At 47.6% G+C, this 15330-nt stretch overlaps 1 protein-coding gene and 1 long non-coding RNA gene across 11 annotated transcripts in view; one reads left to right on the forward strand and one right to left on the reverse strand.

The window, feature by feature from the left end:
* LOC310701155 (inactive serine/threonine-protein kinase TEX14-like) overlaps window positions 1–15330 on the reverse strand; it is a 31682-nt gene that overhangs the window by 13616 nt on the left and 2736 nt on the right. For 7 of the 10 annotated variants that reach the window (XM_083491529.1, XM_083491534.1, XM_083491532.1 and 4 more), the window contains 12 exons: window positions 14567–14709; window positions 13179–13293; window positions 12355–12520; window positions 10800–10942; window positions 9497–9557; window positions 9280–9410; window positions 7693–7809; window positions 7461–7584; window positions 7210–7382; window positions 6986–7134; window positions 3927–4117; window positions 2749–2863 (listed from right to left, as the gene is read on the reverse strand). In XM_083491529.1, the coding sequence (XP_083347655.1) occupies window positions 2749–2863; window positions 3927–4117; window positions 6986–7134; window positions 7210–7382; window positions 7461–7584; window positions 7693–7809; window positions 9280–9410; window positions 9497–9557; window positions 10800–10942; window positions 12355–12520; window positions 13179–13293; window positions 14567–14709 (1628 nt within the window). The remainder of the gene's footprint in view (window positions 1–2748; window positions 2864–3926; window positions 4118–6985; window positions 7135–7209; window positions 7383–7460; window positions 7585–7692; window positions 7810–9279; window positions 9411–9496; window positions 9558–10799; window positions 10943–12354; window positions 12521–13178; window positions 13294–14566; window positions 14710–15330) is intronic. The other 3 variants (XM_083491531.1, XM_083491533.1, XM_083491530.1) reach the window with 1 other exon arrangement.
* LOC310702233 overlaps window positions 14309–15330 on the forward strand; it is a 42823-nt gene continuing 41801 nt past the window's right edge. The window contains exon 1 of the long non-coding RNA XR_014523384.1: window positions 14309–14423. This is a non-coding gene — a long non-coding RNA (uncharacterized lncRNA). The remainder of the gene's footprint in view (window positions 14424–15330) is intronic.

A 15330-nucleotide genomic window follows, 5' to 3' on the forward strand; every position in this document is an offset into this window, starting at 1 on the left:
GCCCGCAACATGCAGATCTCAGCTCTCTCAGCTTTCTCTCTCTGCATCTTCTCCTCCAGAGAAACAGATTGCAGCTTTCCTGCATCTCTGTCCACCAGCCCTGCACTTTCAGCAGCAGCCGCTTCGCTTGTGGACGGCTCTTTCTTGCTTACGTCCCACAAGCCAGTTGCCCAGAACCAGGCTCTCGCCCTTCTGACCCAGATTTCCCACGACTGGGTGGTGAGATCTTCAAGCTGTTCAAACGGAGCTTGAAACACCTCCTGGCCATCTGCCATGGTTCTCCCGTTCTCCCCAGGGGCCCCAAGCTGTACTTACAAAAACACCAGCTCTTCCGGCTCCTCTCCGTGGAGAAACGATTTCCGCTGTTCTCAGCACTTCTGCATTCAGCACAGGCAAACCTTTGCGTCTTTCAGCTAGCTGCTTGCCTCAAACACAGACCTCCGCTTTCGCCAACTCCACTGCCATCCGAACGCAACTTCAAAGCATTCCGGCAGCCTCTAGTGACAGTTTTACAAGCGGTAATTTGGGGTCCATAACCTGTAGGTGTTTTGATTAGTCCGTGACGTGCTAATTGATTTATTATCCGCAATTAGCTCTTTATGGCAGCTTCGGCAGGTCCGGCACACTTCCTCTGCGCGATCTGCTCCTTCTTCTCCGTCACGCCCAGCAGAGTAAAACACAGCAGCAAACTGTCACTTAGTTTCCCACAAACACACAGAGCACAGTAATGTCCATTTACAGCTCTTTTATTTCATCATTTCTCCAGGACTTCTCGCAGCCATGGCAAACTGCCTCTCTCTCTCTCAACGACCGGAGAGGAACAGACAGGAAAGCTCCTCCCAGCTTCCAAATCTGACGTCAGAATGCTGAGGCACCATGGGAACAACTTAACCTCTTAAGTTCCAACTCCCATAAGTGTACCCTTAAACATTTTGTGAATCTAACAGGAGAAGAAACTGTTTTGTTTATTAAAAAAAATAGCTTATTCTCTATGAATAGTCAGTTCCGTTGCTACCCCCGATGGCGGCCTCATTTCCTGTCACATTGTTTCCTGTGTGTCAGATAGAATCGAGCGTTTAATGTGTGAAGTAGGAGTTGGAATCTAGAGCGGTGATTGGTCAGTTTCGTTGTTACCACCTCCAATGGCAGCCTCCTTTCCTGTCACAGTGTTTCCTGTGTCTCAGACGAAAGCGAGCGTGTAATGTGTGAAGCAGTGTGGAACGTGGATGTGTGGAGTTTTACTGATGAAAGTCGGGAAGATGTTACACACACAACCTCTTGCCAACATGGAAGTTACCGTGAGCTGTCAGCTGTGTAATATGAGGTAATGCGTGTTCTTTGTACTTTTGTCTGTTTACTGTATTAATTTTCCCTGATTTGAACTATGAAATGGTGATTTCCTTGAGTCAAAACGAGAGTACCTCTAAACATTTTTAAGGGAAATAATAATAATAATAATAATAATAATAATAATAATAATAATAATAATAATTTATTATTTATACCCCACCCATCTGGCTGGGCCTCCCCAGCCACTCTGGGCGGCTACCATAAAAACCAAAAATACAGTAAAATATCACACGTTAAAAACTTCCCTGAACAGGGCTGCCTTCAGATGTCTTATGAATGTCAGGTAGTTGTTTATCGCTTTGACATCTGCTGGAAGGGCGTTCCACAGGGCGGGTGCCACTACCGAGAAGGCCCTCTGCCTGGTTCCCTGTAGCTTTGCTTCTCGCAATGAGGGAACCACCAGAAGGCCCTCGGTTCTGGACCTCAGCATCCGGGCAGAATGATGGGGGTGGAGACGCTCCTTCAGGTATACTGGACCGAGGCCGTTTAGGGCTTTAAAGGTCAGCACCAACACTTTGAATTGTGCTTGGAAACGTACTGGGAGCCAATGTAGGTCTTTCAAGACCTGTGTTATATGGTCTCGGTGGCCGCCCCCAGTCACCAGTCTAGCTGCCGCATTCTGGATTAGTTGTAGTTTCCGAGTCACCTTCAAAGGTAGCCCCACGTAGAGTGCATTGCAGTAGTCCAAGCGGGAGATAACCAGAGCATGCACCACTCTGGCGAGACAGTCCGCAGGCAGATAGGGTCTCAGCCTACGTACCAGATGGAGCTGGTAAACAGCTGCCCTGGACACAGATTTAACCTGTGCCTCCATGGACAGCTGTGAGTCCAAAATGACTCCCAGGCTGCGCACCTGGTCCTTCAGGGGCACAGTTACCCCATTCAGGACCAGGGAATCCTCCACACCTGCCCGCCTCCTGTCCCCCCAAAACAGTACTTCTGTCTTGTCAGGATTCAACCTCAATCTGTTAGCCGCCATCCATCTTCCAACCGCCTAACAAAGCACTAACTAAGAGAGTACCTGAATTTTCAAATCCATTCTGGTCACTTGTCCTCAGGATTTTGGGCCCAGGTTCACTGTTCTCTGACCACACAGCATAAGGGCAAGAATAATGGCAGCACAATATGAAATCCAGCGCAATGTTTGCACTAGTGGAAGCTTGTACAACAAGATCAAGGCCACAGCAACCTGTTGCACACCTAGCCACAAGAACCATGCTGGCTTCCAGAACCTTCTGTTGCACAAGTCCATTCCACTAGTGCAACTAGGACGCCACTAAAGGACTTTGATTCAGTAATACATTGACTTCCTCCTCCCCACGTCTTTTTTCCTGAACCCATGAAGCAATGCCCCGTTGCGCATCCTGGCCGGTTCCTACCGTTTGGGATCAAACTGACCTTCAGGAATTATTGGAAGGGATGATTCGTCCGACTCAGCCTGCCCTGCCCACAGACAGAGCTTCTTGGGAGTCGATGCTGCTGATGAAACGAGAGGGATGCCCCCTGAGGCATCCTAGGAAGAGAAAAATAAGACACTGTATGCTTCTGATCATGATAATTACAAGAAGGGCTACGGAGGCAGCTTGCTTATTCCTAGAGAAAAGCTTGAGGCACTGCATGTTCAGTAAGCCAGGTGAAACCTGAGCTCAACTCATGCTTGTCTCACGTTTTCCTTCAGGTAAGATAGAGATGACAGTAAGGACTCCTTCAGAAGACTGGCTTATCCAGCACCCACCCCAAGTTACCTGCACAAAGCTTACATATGGTCTTTATTAAGCAGCTGTTGAGCAATACCTCAAGGACCGCCTCTTTCCATAGGAACCTACCTGGACCCTGAGATCACCTTCTGAGTCCCTCCTACATGTGCCTCCTCCTCGAGAGGTCCGGAGGGTGGCAACACGAGAACATGGCCTTCTCTGCAGTGGCTCCCCGTCTGTGGAATGCTCTCCCCAGGGAAGTTTGCCTGGCGCCTTCATTACACACCTTTAGGCACCAGGCAAAAACGTTCCTTTTTAACCAGGCCTTGGGTTGATCTGATTTATATCTTATGCCCTTTTAAAATATGGGGTATTTTTTGGGGGGGGAGCTATGGGGTTGTTGTTTTTATTTTTTATTATGTATTTTGTGGTTTTATATCTTTATTTTATTCTGTGAACTGCCCTGAGACCCCTGGGTATAGGACGGCATATAAATTCAATAAATAAAATAATAATAATAATTTGTTTGCGGGGAGGTTATATGACAGCGAGCTTTCACCTGCCATTCATCTCATTTTGTTGACGGGTTTTTTAAATATCTCCCCATTGTTAATTTTATTTATTTATTTATTTATTTATTTATTTATTTATTTACTGTTAATAATGGTTTATTTGTTGCCTGCCCTTCACCCTAATGCCCCGGGGCGGTTTAGAGCACCAAAAAACGACAATAAAAAAACCATTTAAAACAAATTTGTCCGTCTCACACTTGTCAATATCTTTCCAAACTGAAAAAATAAATAAATCTGGTTATTATAATTTAAACAACAACAACAACAACATGGAGGCAAACTAAAGAAACACCCATTAACTCCTCACCTGCTGGGCTGCCCGCAAAACATAGCGTAAGTCGGGGAAAGTACCCTTCCGATCGCGTTCCTTCAAGGCTGTGCCGCCTTTGACCACCTCATAGAGAGGCTGGGGCACACGGGCATCAGCCGAGAGAGACTGCCCTGCCTCCATCTTCTCCTTCACAGCGAGGCCATCCAAACCACCCCAAGGAACTTCCCCTGAAAAATACAGGTTGTTTGACTTATAGGGTCATAAAACACAAAGTTAGGCAGACCCACTATAAGTGTAGAAGAGTCAGCGCTTTTTTGTGATGGCACTTGCCTCATTTCTGGCACCCCATTTCAACCATTCTGTGCTGGTGCCCGCAGTATATATATTTTTATCAAGCTATGAGTACCTCATTTATTTATTTATTTATTTTACAAAAAAAAAAAAAAAAAAAAGGTCTGCCAAGAAAAATATTGGGCAGGGATGTTTGAAATGGCACCCACCAACCTTCCCCAAACTAGCTCCTGCCATAGGTAGGTTACCACATGGTGTTGTTATATATAAAGGTAAAGGACCCCTGGATGGTTAAGTCCAGTCAAAGGTGAGTATGGGGTTGTGGTGCTCATCTCACTTTCAGGCCGAGGGAGCCAGTGTTTGTCCACAGACAGCTTTCCGGGTCATGTGGCCAGCATGACTAAATTGCTTCTGGTGCAACAGGACACTGTGACAGAAAGAGCACACGGAAGCACCGTTTACCTTCCCGCTGCAATGGTACCTATTTATCTACTTGCACTGGCGTGCTTTTGAACTGCTAGGTTGGCAGAAGCTAGGACAGAGCAACGGGAGCTCATCCCATTGCGGTCACCCCGATCGGCAAGCCCAAGAGGCTCAGTGGTTTAGATCACAATGCCACCTGCATCCCTTTACCTTGCACGGTGCTGATAACACCAAGGTCGCAGGTTCAATCCTCATGTGGGACAGCTACATATTTCTGCTTTGCGGGAGCTGTACTAGATTATCCTAAGGGTCCCAAATGGCTCTATGATACTATTAGTCTATGCTTCCATACTTCCTTCTTTCCCAGAAGTCAGGGCGCAGGCATGACTGGATTTTGGATTGGGGTGACTGAGTTGCGTTGGCTGAGGGAAGTGAACAACAACTTAATCCCCTCAGCCCACAGCAATCATATTAAATCTGTAACTAAAACAGTTGCCTCAGAGCTGCAGGGAGGTTCCTTCATGGGGAGAAGGAAGTAAGAACCTAAGTGAGAGCCCTTCTGGATCAGAACAAGGGTGTGTCCAGCCCAGAATTCAGTTACCAAGTGAGGCAAACCAGGTGAGAAGTCAGCTGAGAGGACAAGGGGACAAGGAACTGGGGTCCAGAAGAACATCAACTCAGAACCCAAGAGGACCTGCTTAACTTCCACAATTAAAACCCACACAATTCCATCCAATCCCATTTTGAAGCCCTCCGAGTTCACATTGTGCAGCATCAAATTCCAAAAGTTAATTGTACACTGTTTATACTTCCTTTTGTCTGTGCTGAATCTACTGTTAATCAACTTAAAATGTCCTTTTAAAATGTGGGGGGGGGTGGTTGGGTGGGGGGTGTTATTGGGTTGTTGTTTTTATTTTGACTATATATTTTGTGGTTTTATATTTTGATTTTGTTCTGTGAACTTGCCCTGAGACCTCCGGGTGTAGGGTGGTATATAAATTCCTTCCTTCCTTCCTTCCTTCATTCAACCAATTTCTCTGGATATCCTCCAGTTCTAGCTTTATGAGAATGGAAGAAAAAGAGCAATCTAGCGCCACTGCCCACACCATGTCTCATTTTATAAACTTCTATCATAGCCCCCCCCCCCCCCCGCTGCCTTTTTTTCTAAGCCAAAAAGTACCAGACATTTCAGCCATTCCTCATGTGGAAGGAACTCCTTTCACCATCTGGTAGCCCATTTCTGCACCTTTGCATTAGTATTTTAAGTAATGGCATACGGTCAACCTATGCTACGTATTAGATACCTCCCTCTGTTAAAAGAGCCCCTTACTCAATTCTCCTTCTCACCAACGGTCTATTACCAAATCACCTCTCAGATCCTCTAAAAGACGGTATTCTCTGTAAACTTATTCTTCTTACACTCAAGCCATCCTTGTAGATTAGCTTTGCACTCTTAAGGGAAAAAAATATTCAGATAATGCAGGTCTTGGAGCTCGACGCTGAAGCCTGAAAATGTTAATTCTAAAAACACAGTCGTACCTTGGAAGTTGAACGGAATACGTTCCAGAAGTCCGTTTGACTTCCAAAACGTTCTGAAACCAAAGCATGGCTTCTGATTGGCTGCAGGAAGCTCCTGCAGCCAATCGGAAGCTCTGTCGGACGTTTGGCTTCCAAAATTAGTTTGCAAACTGGAACACTCACTTCTGGGTTTGTGGCGTTCGGGAGCCAAAACATTTGAGAACTCAGCTGTTCGAAAACCAAGGTACAAGTGTGGCGCCATTTTAAAGTGCTTGCTTGCGTCTCTTCTGCTAATACATTTATGTTGTTGTTGTTTAGTCGTTTAGTCGTGTCCGACTCTTCGTGACCCCATGGAATACATTTATAGGCCAAGGCAAACCTTTTTGGCAATTGGAATTTCCCTGAGAACTTATGGTCAGCTGATGTGCTCCTTGAGACATGCCAGTCTTGTTAGGATATTTCCGTTCCACCTTAAAAGGGAGCAGGCTTTGAGAGTCACAGAGTCTGCGTATTTCCTGTTCATAGGATGTTTATGTTTTCTGTTGCTTTCGTTTCTCTCTCTAGGTGCCTGAATGCTGAAGCAGGCGGTCATGTTTTTCTCTGTTCTGACTAACGCAGAATAAACTTGTAAATATGCTCTCCTGCGTGCATCTTTTGCTGTGCATTATCTGCTGATAGAGCGTGCATTAGTTCTGGAATGTCACAAGCTATTTCTGGAGCTCGTGTCGCTAATTGCTGATACTGTGTGTCTACGGGAGATCGATGGACGTCCGGAGGCGACGTGGGGCCATGATGGACTTTGTCTCCCTGGCAGTATCCCAACAAGTCTTGCCTACCGCTTTCCACCCTGGCCAGAAACCAACCTGTAAAGATCTCCTGGATCACCGTGCAGAAGCTGAAGAGGTCAGAGTTCACGGAAGCCGGGCGCTCTCTGATGACTTCCAAGGGCAGCCAGTTGTAGAGAGCAGGGGCTGGAGGAATAGGCTGGGCTAACCTGTTTTTCTCTGCCCTGCTGAAACAGAACTGAAACCATCAAATGTCCTCATCCTACTGGAGTCTCCCAAAGACCGCACTTGCTCCAACCAACCTCTGTTGCATGTGCTCGAGGTTGCTGAGCTTGGCAAGTCCAGGTCTCACCAGCTGAACTGCATGGGAGGTCACAGCCCGGTGAATATAACCCCGAGAGTGCAGGAACAAGAGCGCTTCGGAGACTTGCAGCAGCAAACGCAGAGTCGCCGAGGGAGCTGGGGAGCTAGACTTCTGCAGTGGGGGAAGAGGGAGAGGGATAAGCTTAGGAAGCGAGGAAAGGAGCCGAGCTTCCCCGACCGTCTCACTTACCTCACAGTGCAAGGCATAGTAGAGGGAACACATGCCCACCCTCTCAAAGACGAGCTGGAGGTTTTGCAGGTCCAGAGATGGGCTCACGGCCAAGAGGAGCAGAAGGTGGGGGTGGTGGAGCTGGCTGAAGGAAGCACAGAAGCCATGCTGAACAAATGGCAGTGAGCGCCCACGTAACAACAGGGCTTATCCCTCCATGATCTGAGTCCCGAAGCCCGCCAGCTGGAATTACCTGCAGTATTTTTGTTCAGCGAGGAGCAAGTCCAGGGAGCCACGCATTTTACTGCAGTGGGGATGGGCTTCGGGCTTTAAGCTTCGCACCGTGACAAACTGCCCATTCCACAGCAAGCTGGAAGCAAGGGGAAAAGGTGTCAGAACCGGGGCTACTCTCTTCTGCGAAACGAGGAGTTATAACTAACACACGTGTCATACTTCTTTGGTTCACTTAGACTACAGCGCCTCCAAATCTCCACCACCGCTCATGTTCAAACCAACATCTTTCTTAACCTACACATTCCACTCTGGCTGCAAATTTCCCTAAGTGCTATATCCTGTTCTTCTATGACTTATTTTAAACTTCTGTGTACCGTATTTTTCGCTCTATAAAATGCACCAGACCATAAGACGCACCTAGTTTTTGGAGGAGGAAAACAAGAAAAAAGATATTCTGAATCCCAGAAGCCAGAACAGCAAGAGGGATCACTGCTTTCGCTACGTAGCAATCCCTCTTGCTGTTCTGGCTTCTGGGATAGCTGCGCAGCCTGCATTCGCTCCATAAGAAGCACACACATTCCCCTTACTTTTTAGGAGGGAAAAAGTGTGTCTTATAGAGCGAAAAATACGGTAACTTGAAAGCTTGCAAGGGGGCATGTTAAATGCCAATTAGTCCAAAGACTGACTTATTACTCATGTGTACGTCTCGGCAAATGTAACTTCTTACTCTGTGGCTTTTGTTCGACAAAGATCAGCTACCAAATTCTAATACGATCTGCCCAATTTCATCTCTCGGCACTGGTCTTCACAACAAGCCTTTCCCCTTATGAACGAATGAGTACGATGCAGGACTTCTTTATGGTCCAGTAGAACGTGTAGCATGTTGGATTAATGAGAGGCATAGGAGGACTTGTGATTGGGTTCATGAGGATGGGGCAAATGAATGAAAGGAAAAATTCAGGAGAAGATTGCGGGGGGTTATGTGGCAATGGATGAAAGGAACATGTGAGGGAGGGGAAAAAAGTATGGATTCCTACAAGTGATAGGTATGACATCTGCAGATGAGGGATGGCGAAACCGGCCATATTTTACCGCACTATGGAATGTTAAAAACCCACGCCGCAGTAAAGTCCTTCGATAAAATCAGATTAATTAAAAAAAACCTGTTAGCAGCAGGGAACTGATAGGAAATGTTTGAATGAATAAATTGGGTGAATGTATTTTTGAGGATGAAGAAAGGAAAACAGGACATCAGAAAGGTGAAATGTACGTAGCTGGTGAAAGGAAAATGCGTGACCACAGCGATCTCCCAAGAGGGTCGGGTACCAGAGGCATGGACTACACAGACTGGCAGCAGCTCTCCATGGTTTCAGACAGGAGTCCTGCCCAGCCCTACATGAACATGTTGCCAAGGACATCCTGTACTACTGAGCTGTGTCCCTCCCCGATTCATTTCACTGTGATCAGTCTGCTTCCCTGCGATCAGGTATCTCCCTAGAACTGGGTCTTGCAAGAAGAGAACCTATTGTTGCTATTGCTATTTATTTTTTATCCTAGATGGGAGGTGAGAACAGACAGGGCTGATAGATAATGCTGACAGCTTTACTTCTTCATGAGTGTGTGCGGTCCGTTCTGGTAACTCCAGTCTGGTTCTCCGTGACCTCGGAGCAGCTCGCTGTCGTCTGCAATGAACGTGAAGGCAGCCACCCTGGGCTGCTGGCACTTGCCTGGGCACAGCTGAAAGAGAAGGGAGGAGTTATGAGCCTAGAAACTATGGCCTCTCTACTACACTGAACCACACCCTTCCAGAGAAGTTTACTTACTTGCCTGTATCCAATAGCTGTCTCCTTGCTGCTTCCCAACCTATTGGAGCCGTCCAAATGCCTGCAACCAGAAGGGGTTGGAAACAAAGCCTGGTGAGACACATTTAAGTATCAGGAGCACTGGCGTTAGGCAACACCAGTGATTTTTACGGGAGAATAAGTGGTCCGGAAATGCAGTCGAAGCACAAAAGATCGTATTTTGCCTGCAAACGTTCTACTGCTACTGTCGCTGTGAACCACTGCATGCTTATAAGTCTTATTTTTCAACTTGCTTTACAACTTTTTGCTCGATTCTCTGTTAAGTGGGGTGAGCAGGCAGAAGCCTGCCTACTTCATCGCCGGACTTGCTCAAACAAGGCTTTACGGTCTAATTCCTATGCTTTTAATTTTTGTAGTTGCCCAGGGTGGGATTTTAAAACTCTGTTCAACCCACACACGTGGGGGCCTGGAGGGATAGACTGCAATTAATATATCCTCTCCTACCTCTTTAAACCCATCTCCACAGTTTCAGTAGAAGAAGGCAATACTATAAATATTGTTTCACCAAGTTTTGCAACAACAACAAAAAGGGAACCAGGCAGAGGGCTTTCTCGGTAGTGGCGCCTGCCCTGTCAAACGCCCTCCCATCAGATGTCAAGGAAATAAAGAACTAGAAGACATCTGAAGGCAGCGCTGTTAGGGAAGTTTTTAATGTGTGACATTTTAATGGATTTTTAATCTTTGTTGGAAGCTGCCTGGAGTGGCTAGGGAAACCCAGCCAGATGGGCGGGGTACAAATAAATTATTATTATTATTATCATCATCATCATCATCATCATCATCATCATTATCGTTATCTATATATCTGCTTTGATTTGTTTATGATACTGCAGAACATAGGTATTTAAATAGATAGATGGATACACAGAAAGAAAATTCCCCTTAGAGGAAGCGGGAGAATTCTACAGATTCCCCCTTCAGCTCTAAGCACCACCCCACACTGTTCAGGAAAAACTTGCTGGAGCAGCTTTTCAGGGGGCACTTGAGGCAGAAGGAGTCAGTGAAAATCACCTCCCTAACCGCTTTCTCCTTCCTCCAGTGTGAATGGAACTCGACAAAGTCTGTATCCCAACCCCACATGTTCAATGGGGACAATTACTGTAATTCCCGAAACTGCACATTAACCTGCTCATGCCAAGATGTTTTAACATCATTATCACCACCACCATTCAGTTGTCTGTCTCAGCGGAGGGCTGGGTCCAAACAGAGACTAGCCTATGGCTCCCACAGCGTTAGAGAAGACGGGCAGCAGGTGGATCCTTACCAGAGGGAGGCAGATAAGAGCGAGGAGAGCGAGGAGCGCAGGCTGCGTGGTGACGCTGCTAGAGCTTTGGAATACATCAACAGGTCCCCGTGCTGCACCAGCATAGACATCTGGCCAAAGCACCGCTGGATGAAATCCAGAACCTTGAGGCAACAGAAAAGAGAGGAGCTAGACAGCGGAACAGCACTCCACAACAGCCATGATTTCTGCATCACGGGGGGGGGGGGTGGGACTTGGTCTCAGGCTTCAGAGAATTGGCTTCCTCCCCCCTTGGCCGTAGATAAGCAGAACAAAAGAAAAGGAGGTTTCTTACCAGTTAGAATCTTTAATAACCACAGCGAGAGACAACAGAACACATCTCTCTAGAATGGCGGTGCTCCCAACTAAGGCTTACTCCCTTTCCATCCCTATTAATCTACGTCACTCCTAAATCTTGTAACCTGAGCTCGTACCCTCTGTGCTTTCTGTCCTGCCACTTTCTCAGCTCCCCTTGACCTTGGGGAGAATGGATGGATGCTTTCCAGAGAGAGTGAATCTGTTAACCCTCTCTCTTCCAGCGTTTCTTCTCCTAGCTGTTCCCCATCCAGTATTTCCCAGCTTCTGCCTTCTGCACTATGCCCCTCTGCAAACCACTGCTCTAAGTCTATACTGTCCTTCTGCTCCTGGGAAGATTCAGGGTTGGGGGGAGGAGGTGGTTCCCACCATGCCTCCTCATTGTAGCCCTCCTCAGCACAGTCCCTGACACTTGGGGTCCCTTCCAACTCTACGATTCTATGGTTCTATGCAGCTGCCTGGTAGCCATAGACAACAAGGAATCGCACACTGGCAGCAGCAGGGTTATGGGGCGGCCCAGGGGATCCACGCCCTGGGATTCTCACACCAGGATGCCCTTACCTCAACCTTTTGTTTTAAACCCACAATCTTAATTTGCCCAAGGGCACCTCTCTATATGAATGAGCAAGTGCAAATAGTATGCAAATTTGTGTTGTCATGGGTTGTGCCCTGACCTCGAGTCTATTATCATTATTATTATGGTGCTTGGCGCATAAAGAGTCTCCAAGCGACTTGCAACTCTTTAAAAGCATAAAGCGTGTCACAGAATCAGAGGAAAACACAATGTGTTACAATAAAAGCCACGCAATAGCCTATAAAGCAAACCCAACGAAACAGCAGTAGAACCACACCACCGAAAAAGGACATCAAAATCATCCCCAATCTGTCAAAAAGGCAAGTTTTCACCTGGCACCGAAACGGTGTTAGTGAAGGCAGCAGCCAAACCTCACTGTGGAGAACATTCCACAACAAACTTCAAAAGCCCCTTGCGTGAAGGCTAATGAGTGGGCTGCTGGAGGAAAGGGGGAGCAAAATTTTGGTCCTTTCTCTCAACCTTGCATAGATATTAAAGAGGGCTGTCAGAGGAGGAGGGACAGCCCTCTCCAGCCCTGCTTTGCCAGCCTCCAACAAGGAAGAATTCCCCCCCCCCTTACATAACCTTTATGGTTTATTTCCATGACTGCTCTAGAAATAAGACATGTTAATGTGAAGTTGTAAATACCTCGGCATTCTGCTCACTCCCAGCTAGCTGGGCCCAGTCTTTAGGGGTCTGCCCCTTTTGATCGTGGAATCTTAGATCACCTCCAGCTTTCAGGATATGGCCCAGAAGTTTCTGGTGGCCTGAGATAGCAGCTGCATGGACTGGGGTGCTACCATCATAACAACGGCTTTGGGGTGAGGGGAGAGAAGGAGAAAGAGGTGTTAGGGTGCAAAGAACAGGGGATAAGTAAAGTTCTGCCAGCCATAGTTTTTGTCATCAGAAATGCCATTTTAGCTGATAGAGTTAATGCACACATCTCTTCTCAGATGGGGGTTACTCAGTTGTATTCCCTGTTAACCAAATGGCATGATTTATGCTTTGAAAGACAAGACCTTGGCGGCTAGAGAAGAATTGATTCAGAGCCTGACAATAAAATGTTTTAAGGTCTTTTCCCCATAAGAGGCATCAATGTTTACCAATCTGAAACTTAAGGTTTATACAGCCAATGGTAGCCAGAACTCTTTGGGGTAAATATGAGGAGCTGGTATCATATATTGGAATCGTTGCTATGGGTGTCAGCACAAAATGTTAGCTAATGGCTGCGGAGGAAAAGAGGTGATAGTACTCCATGGCAGTGAACATCATCCCAAAAAAAGCACTGTGAAGGAAACTTTTGCCATCTCTCCTGAATAAGCAAACATATACCTCAGCCTGAGGGGATATATATGTTGAGACAAGACAGAAAATTTTATGTTTTAAGAGGGACCGGACTCAAATGGAGACAGGCCTTCTCAAGAATAGCTAGTTTTCCAGACACTGTCTCTAAGAATTTTGTTATCACTCACTGGTTGGGGTTGGCGCCGAAGTGCAGAAATAGCCGGACTACCGGGACGTGTCTCAGTAGGGCAGCAAGATACAAACCCGTCTGCCCGGATGCATTGTGGCAGTCCACATCCACACCTGAAGAAGGAGACACAAACGCTGTTCGTGAATAACGCAAGAGGTTTTGTTGAAGAGATAAAAACTACCTGCACTGCAGGGGATTGGACTAGACAACCCTCATAGTCCATCTACTATTCTACGAGTCTATGGTACCAGAATGCACTGTTTCAATTTCAAATAGCAAAACCAAGCCTTGTCCCATGCCCTAAGTCAGTGTTTCCCAACCTTTTTTGGGCAAAGGCACACTTGTTTGATGAAGAAAATCTCGCGGCACACCACCATTACAGCCCCGTGACGTCAGCGCGCAGCGTCACGCCGGGAGGGACGCACGAAAGTGAAAGTTTTCAATTTTTTCCCCTCCCCCTTGCCGGGGAACCTCCAAGCTTTGGGGGTGGGGGGGGAGGAGGCAGCAAAGCGAGGGACTGAGGGACCCTAACCCTAACCCTAACCCTCACCGATCACCCATCACCCGGGAAAGCATGCGAACGAGGAGCCCCCGCGTCCTGCTCCCGGCAGCGCACGGCACAAAGCGAGGAGGCCTGGACAAGGCAGCACGCTCCCCGCTCTCGCTGCATCGGGGCTTTTCTCCTCCAGGCCGCTTTCGAAGTCCCCTTCTCCGCTCCCAAGAGCCGGAGCCGCTGCTTCCAGGCCCTGTCCGAGCCCCGACTTGTGGCCTCACTTCGAGGAGCGCCTGTTGCTGGGGACGGGGCTGCATCCCCCTCAGCCGCCGCCTCGCTTCCTTCCAGGAGACCCAAGGGCTCCCCCTCTCCCGCTCGCCCTCCTGCGCCCGCAGCAGACCGAGACCTCCCCGCCCCCGCCCGGCTCGGCCCTACCTGGGCGCCTCCAAGCCCGGCCGGCTCCGCGTCGCGCTCCACGCCGGGCAGCTGCAGCGGGGGTGCGCGGCGGCCCGGCTGAGCGCGCCCCGGAGCCGCCGCGCCGTCGCTCGCGAGTCCCTCCGAGAGCCCTCGGGACTGACTCCGGAGTCGCGAGGCGGCGCGTCGCCCAGGGAAGGGGCGGCTTCCCACAAGTCCTCCGGGAAGCAAACGCCCTCGCCCGCCTCCCTCCAGGCAACATCTCGTGGCACACCAGGCAACATCTCACGGCACACTAGTGTGCCGCGGAACACCGGTTGGGAAACACTGCCCTAAGTAGCATACCCATACAGAAGCGTATCTGACTTCCCCTCATTTTGTAACCCAAGCAGACCCATGCAGTCCTCATATTCTGTCAGGACTGTTTACCAGAGGGAAATTACCGTACCTACATGGAGTTTGAAACAGATTGGCTTTACCTCTCTTCAGCAGTATCTTGGCTTTCTTGACTTTGCCCTCAATAGCATGCCTGAGTAACTGCCCCTCCAGAGATTCAGGGTCTGTAATGTAGCCTAGGCTCACGGGACAGCTTGGTGGAAGCACTGGGGACTGTGGCATCACACTAGAGAGAGAGAGAGAAAGTGTTCATGGTTTAAAAAGAGCTAAGAGAGAAGTGAAGGTAGGAAGGAGCCATAATTGAAAAAGAACTCAATTCTCAGGTGTGCTTGGCAAAACTATTATGACTATCACTGGATTAAAGAAATATTAGTAGATCAATCATTATCTTTAAATGATTAAGCAATTGTATTTGCAAATGCCAAAAAAAGTTGTGAAGAAGCCTGCTTTATTTTTGCAACATTAGCAAGCCATTATGTCCCTTTATAGAAACAATAGGAATACGGTGCTGCAATATTTAGCTGATGATCTGCAACCAAAAGTTCAAGACTAGTTTGCTTTTTATCAGAATTTAAACCATGCTACACCAATTGTGCCTATCTTTTTAATTTATAAAGGGCATGTAATCAATTCATGTTATCAAGTTATTAAACTCCGAAGCCCCAAAAATATTTTTCAGTGTGTGTATTTAGTAAGCTTTTCTGTTCTGGCCAACGGTTGTGGGTAGGGCTTAATCTTTTTACAGGACAACCCTGAACATGTTTTCACAGAGGCATGTCTCATTGATTTCAATTGAACAAGTGTGGTAAATGTGCTAAAGATTGCACATACAAGCATCCTCACACCT

The sequence above is a fragment of the Podarcis liolepis genome (genome assembly GCF_965112155.1).
Source record: "Podarcis liolepis genome assembly, chromosome: 2".
Classification (NCBI taxonomy): Eukaryota; Metazoa; Chordata; class Lepidosauria; order Squamata; family Lacertidae; genus Podarcis; species Podarcis liolepis.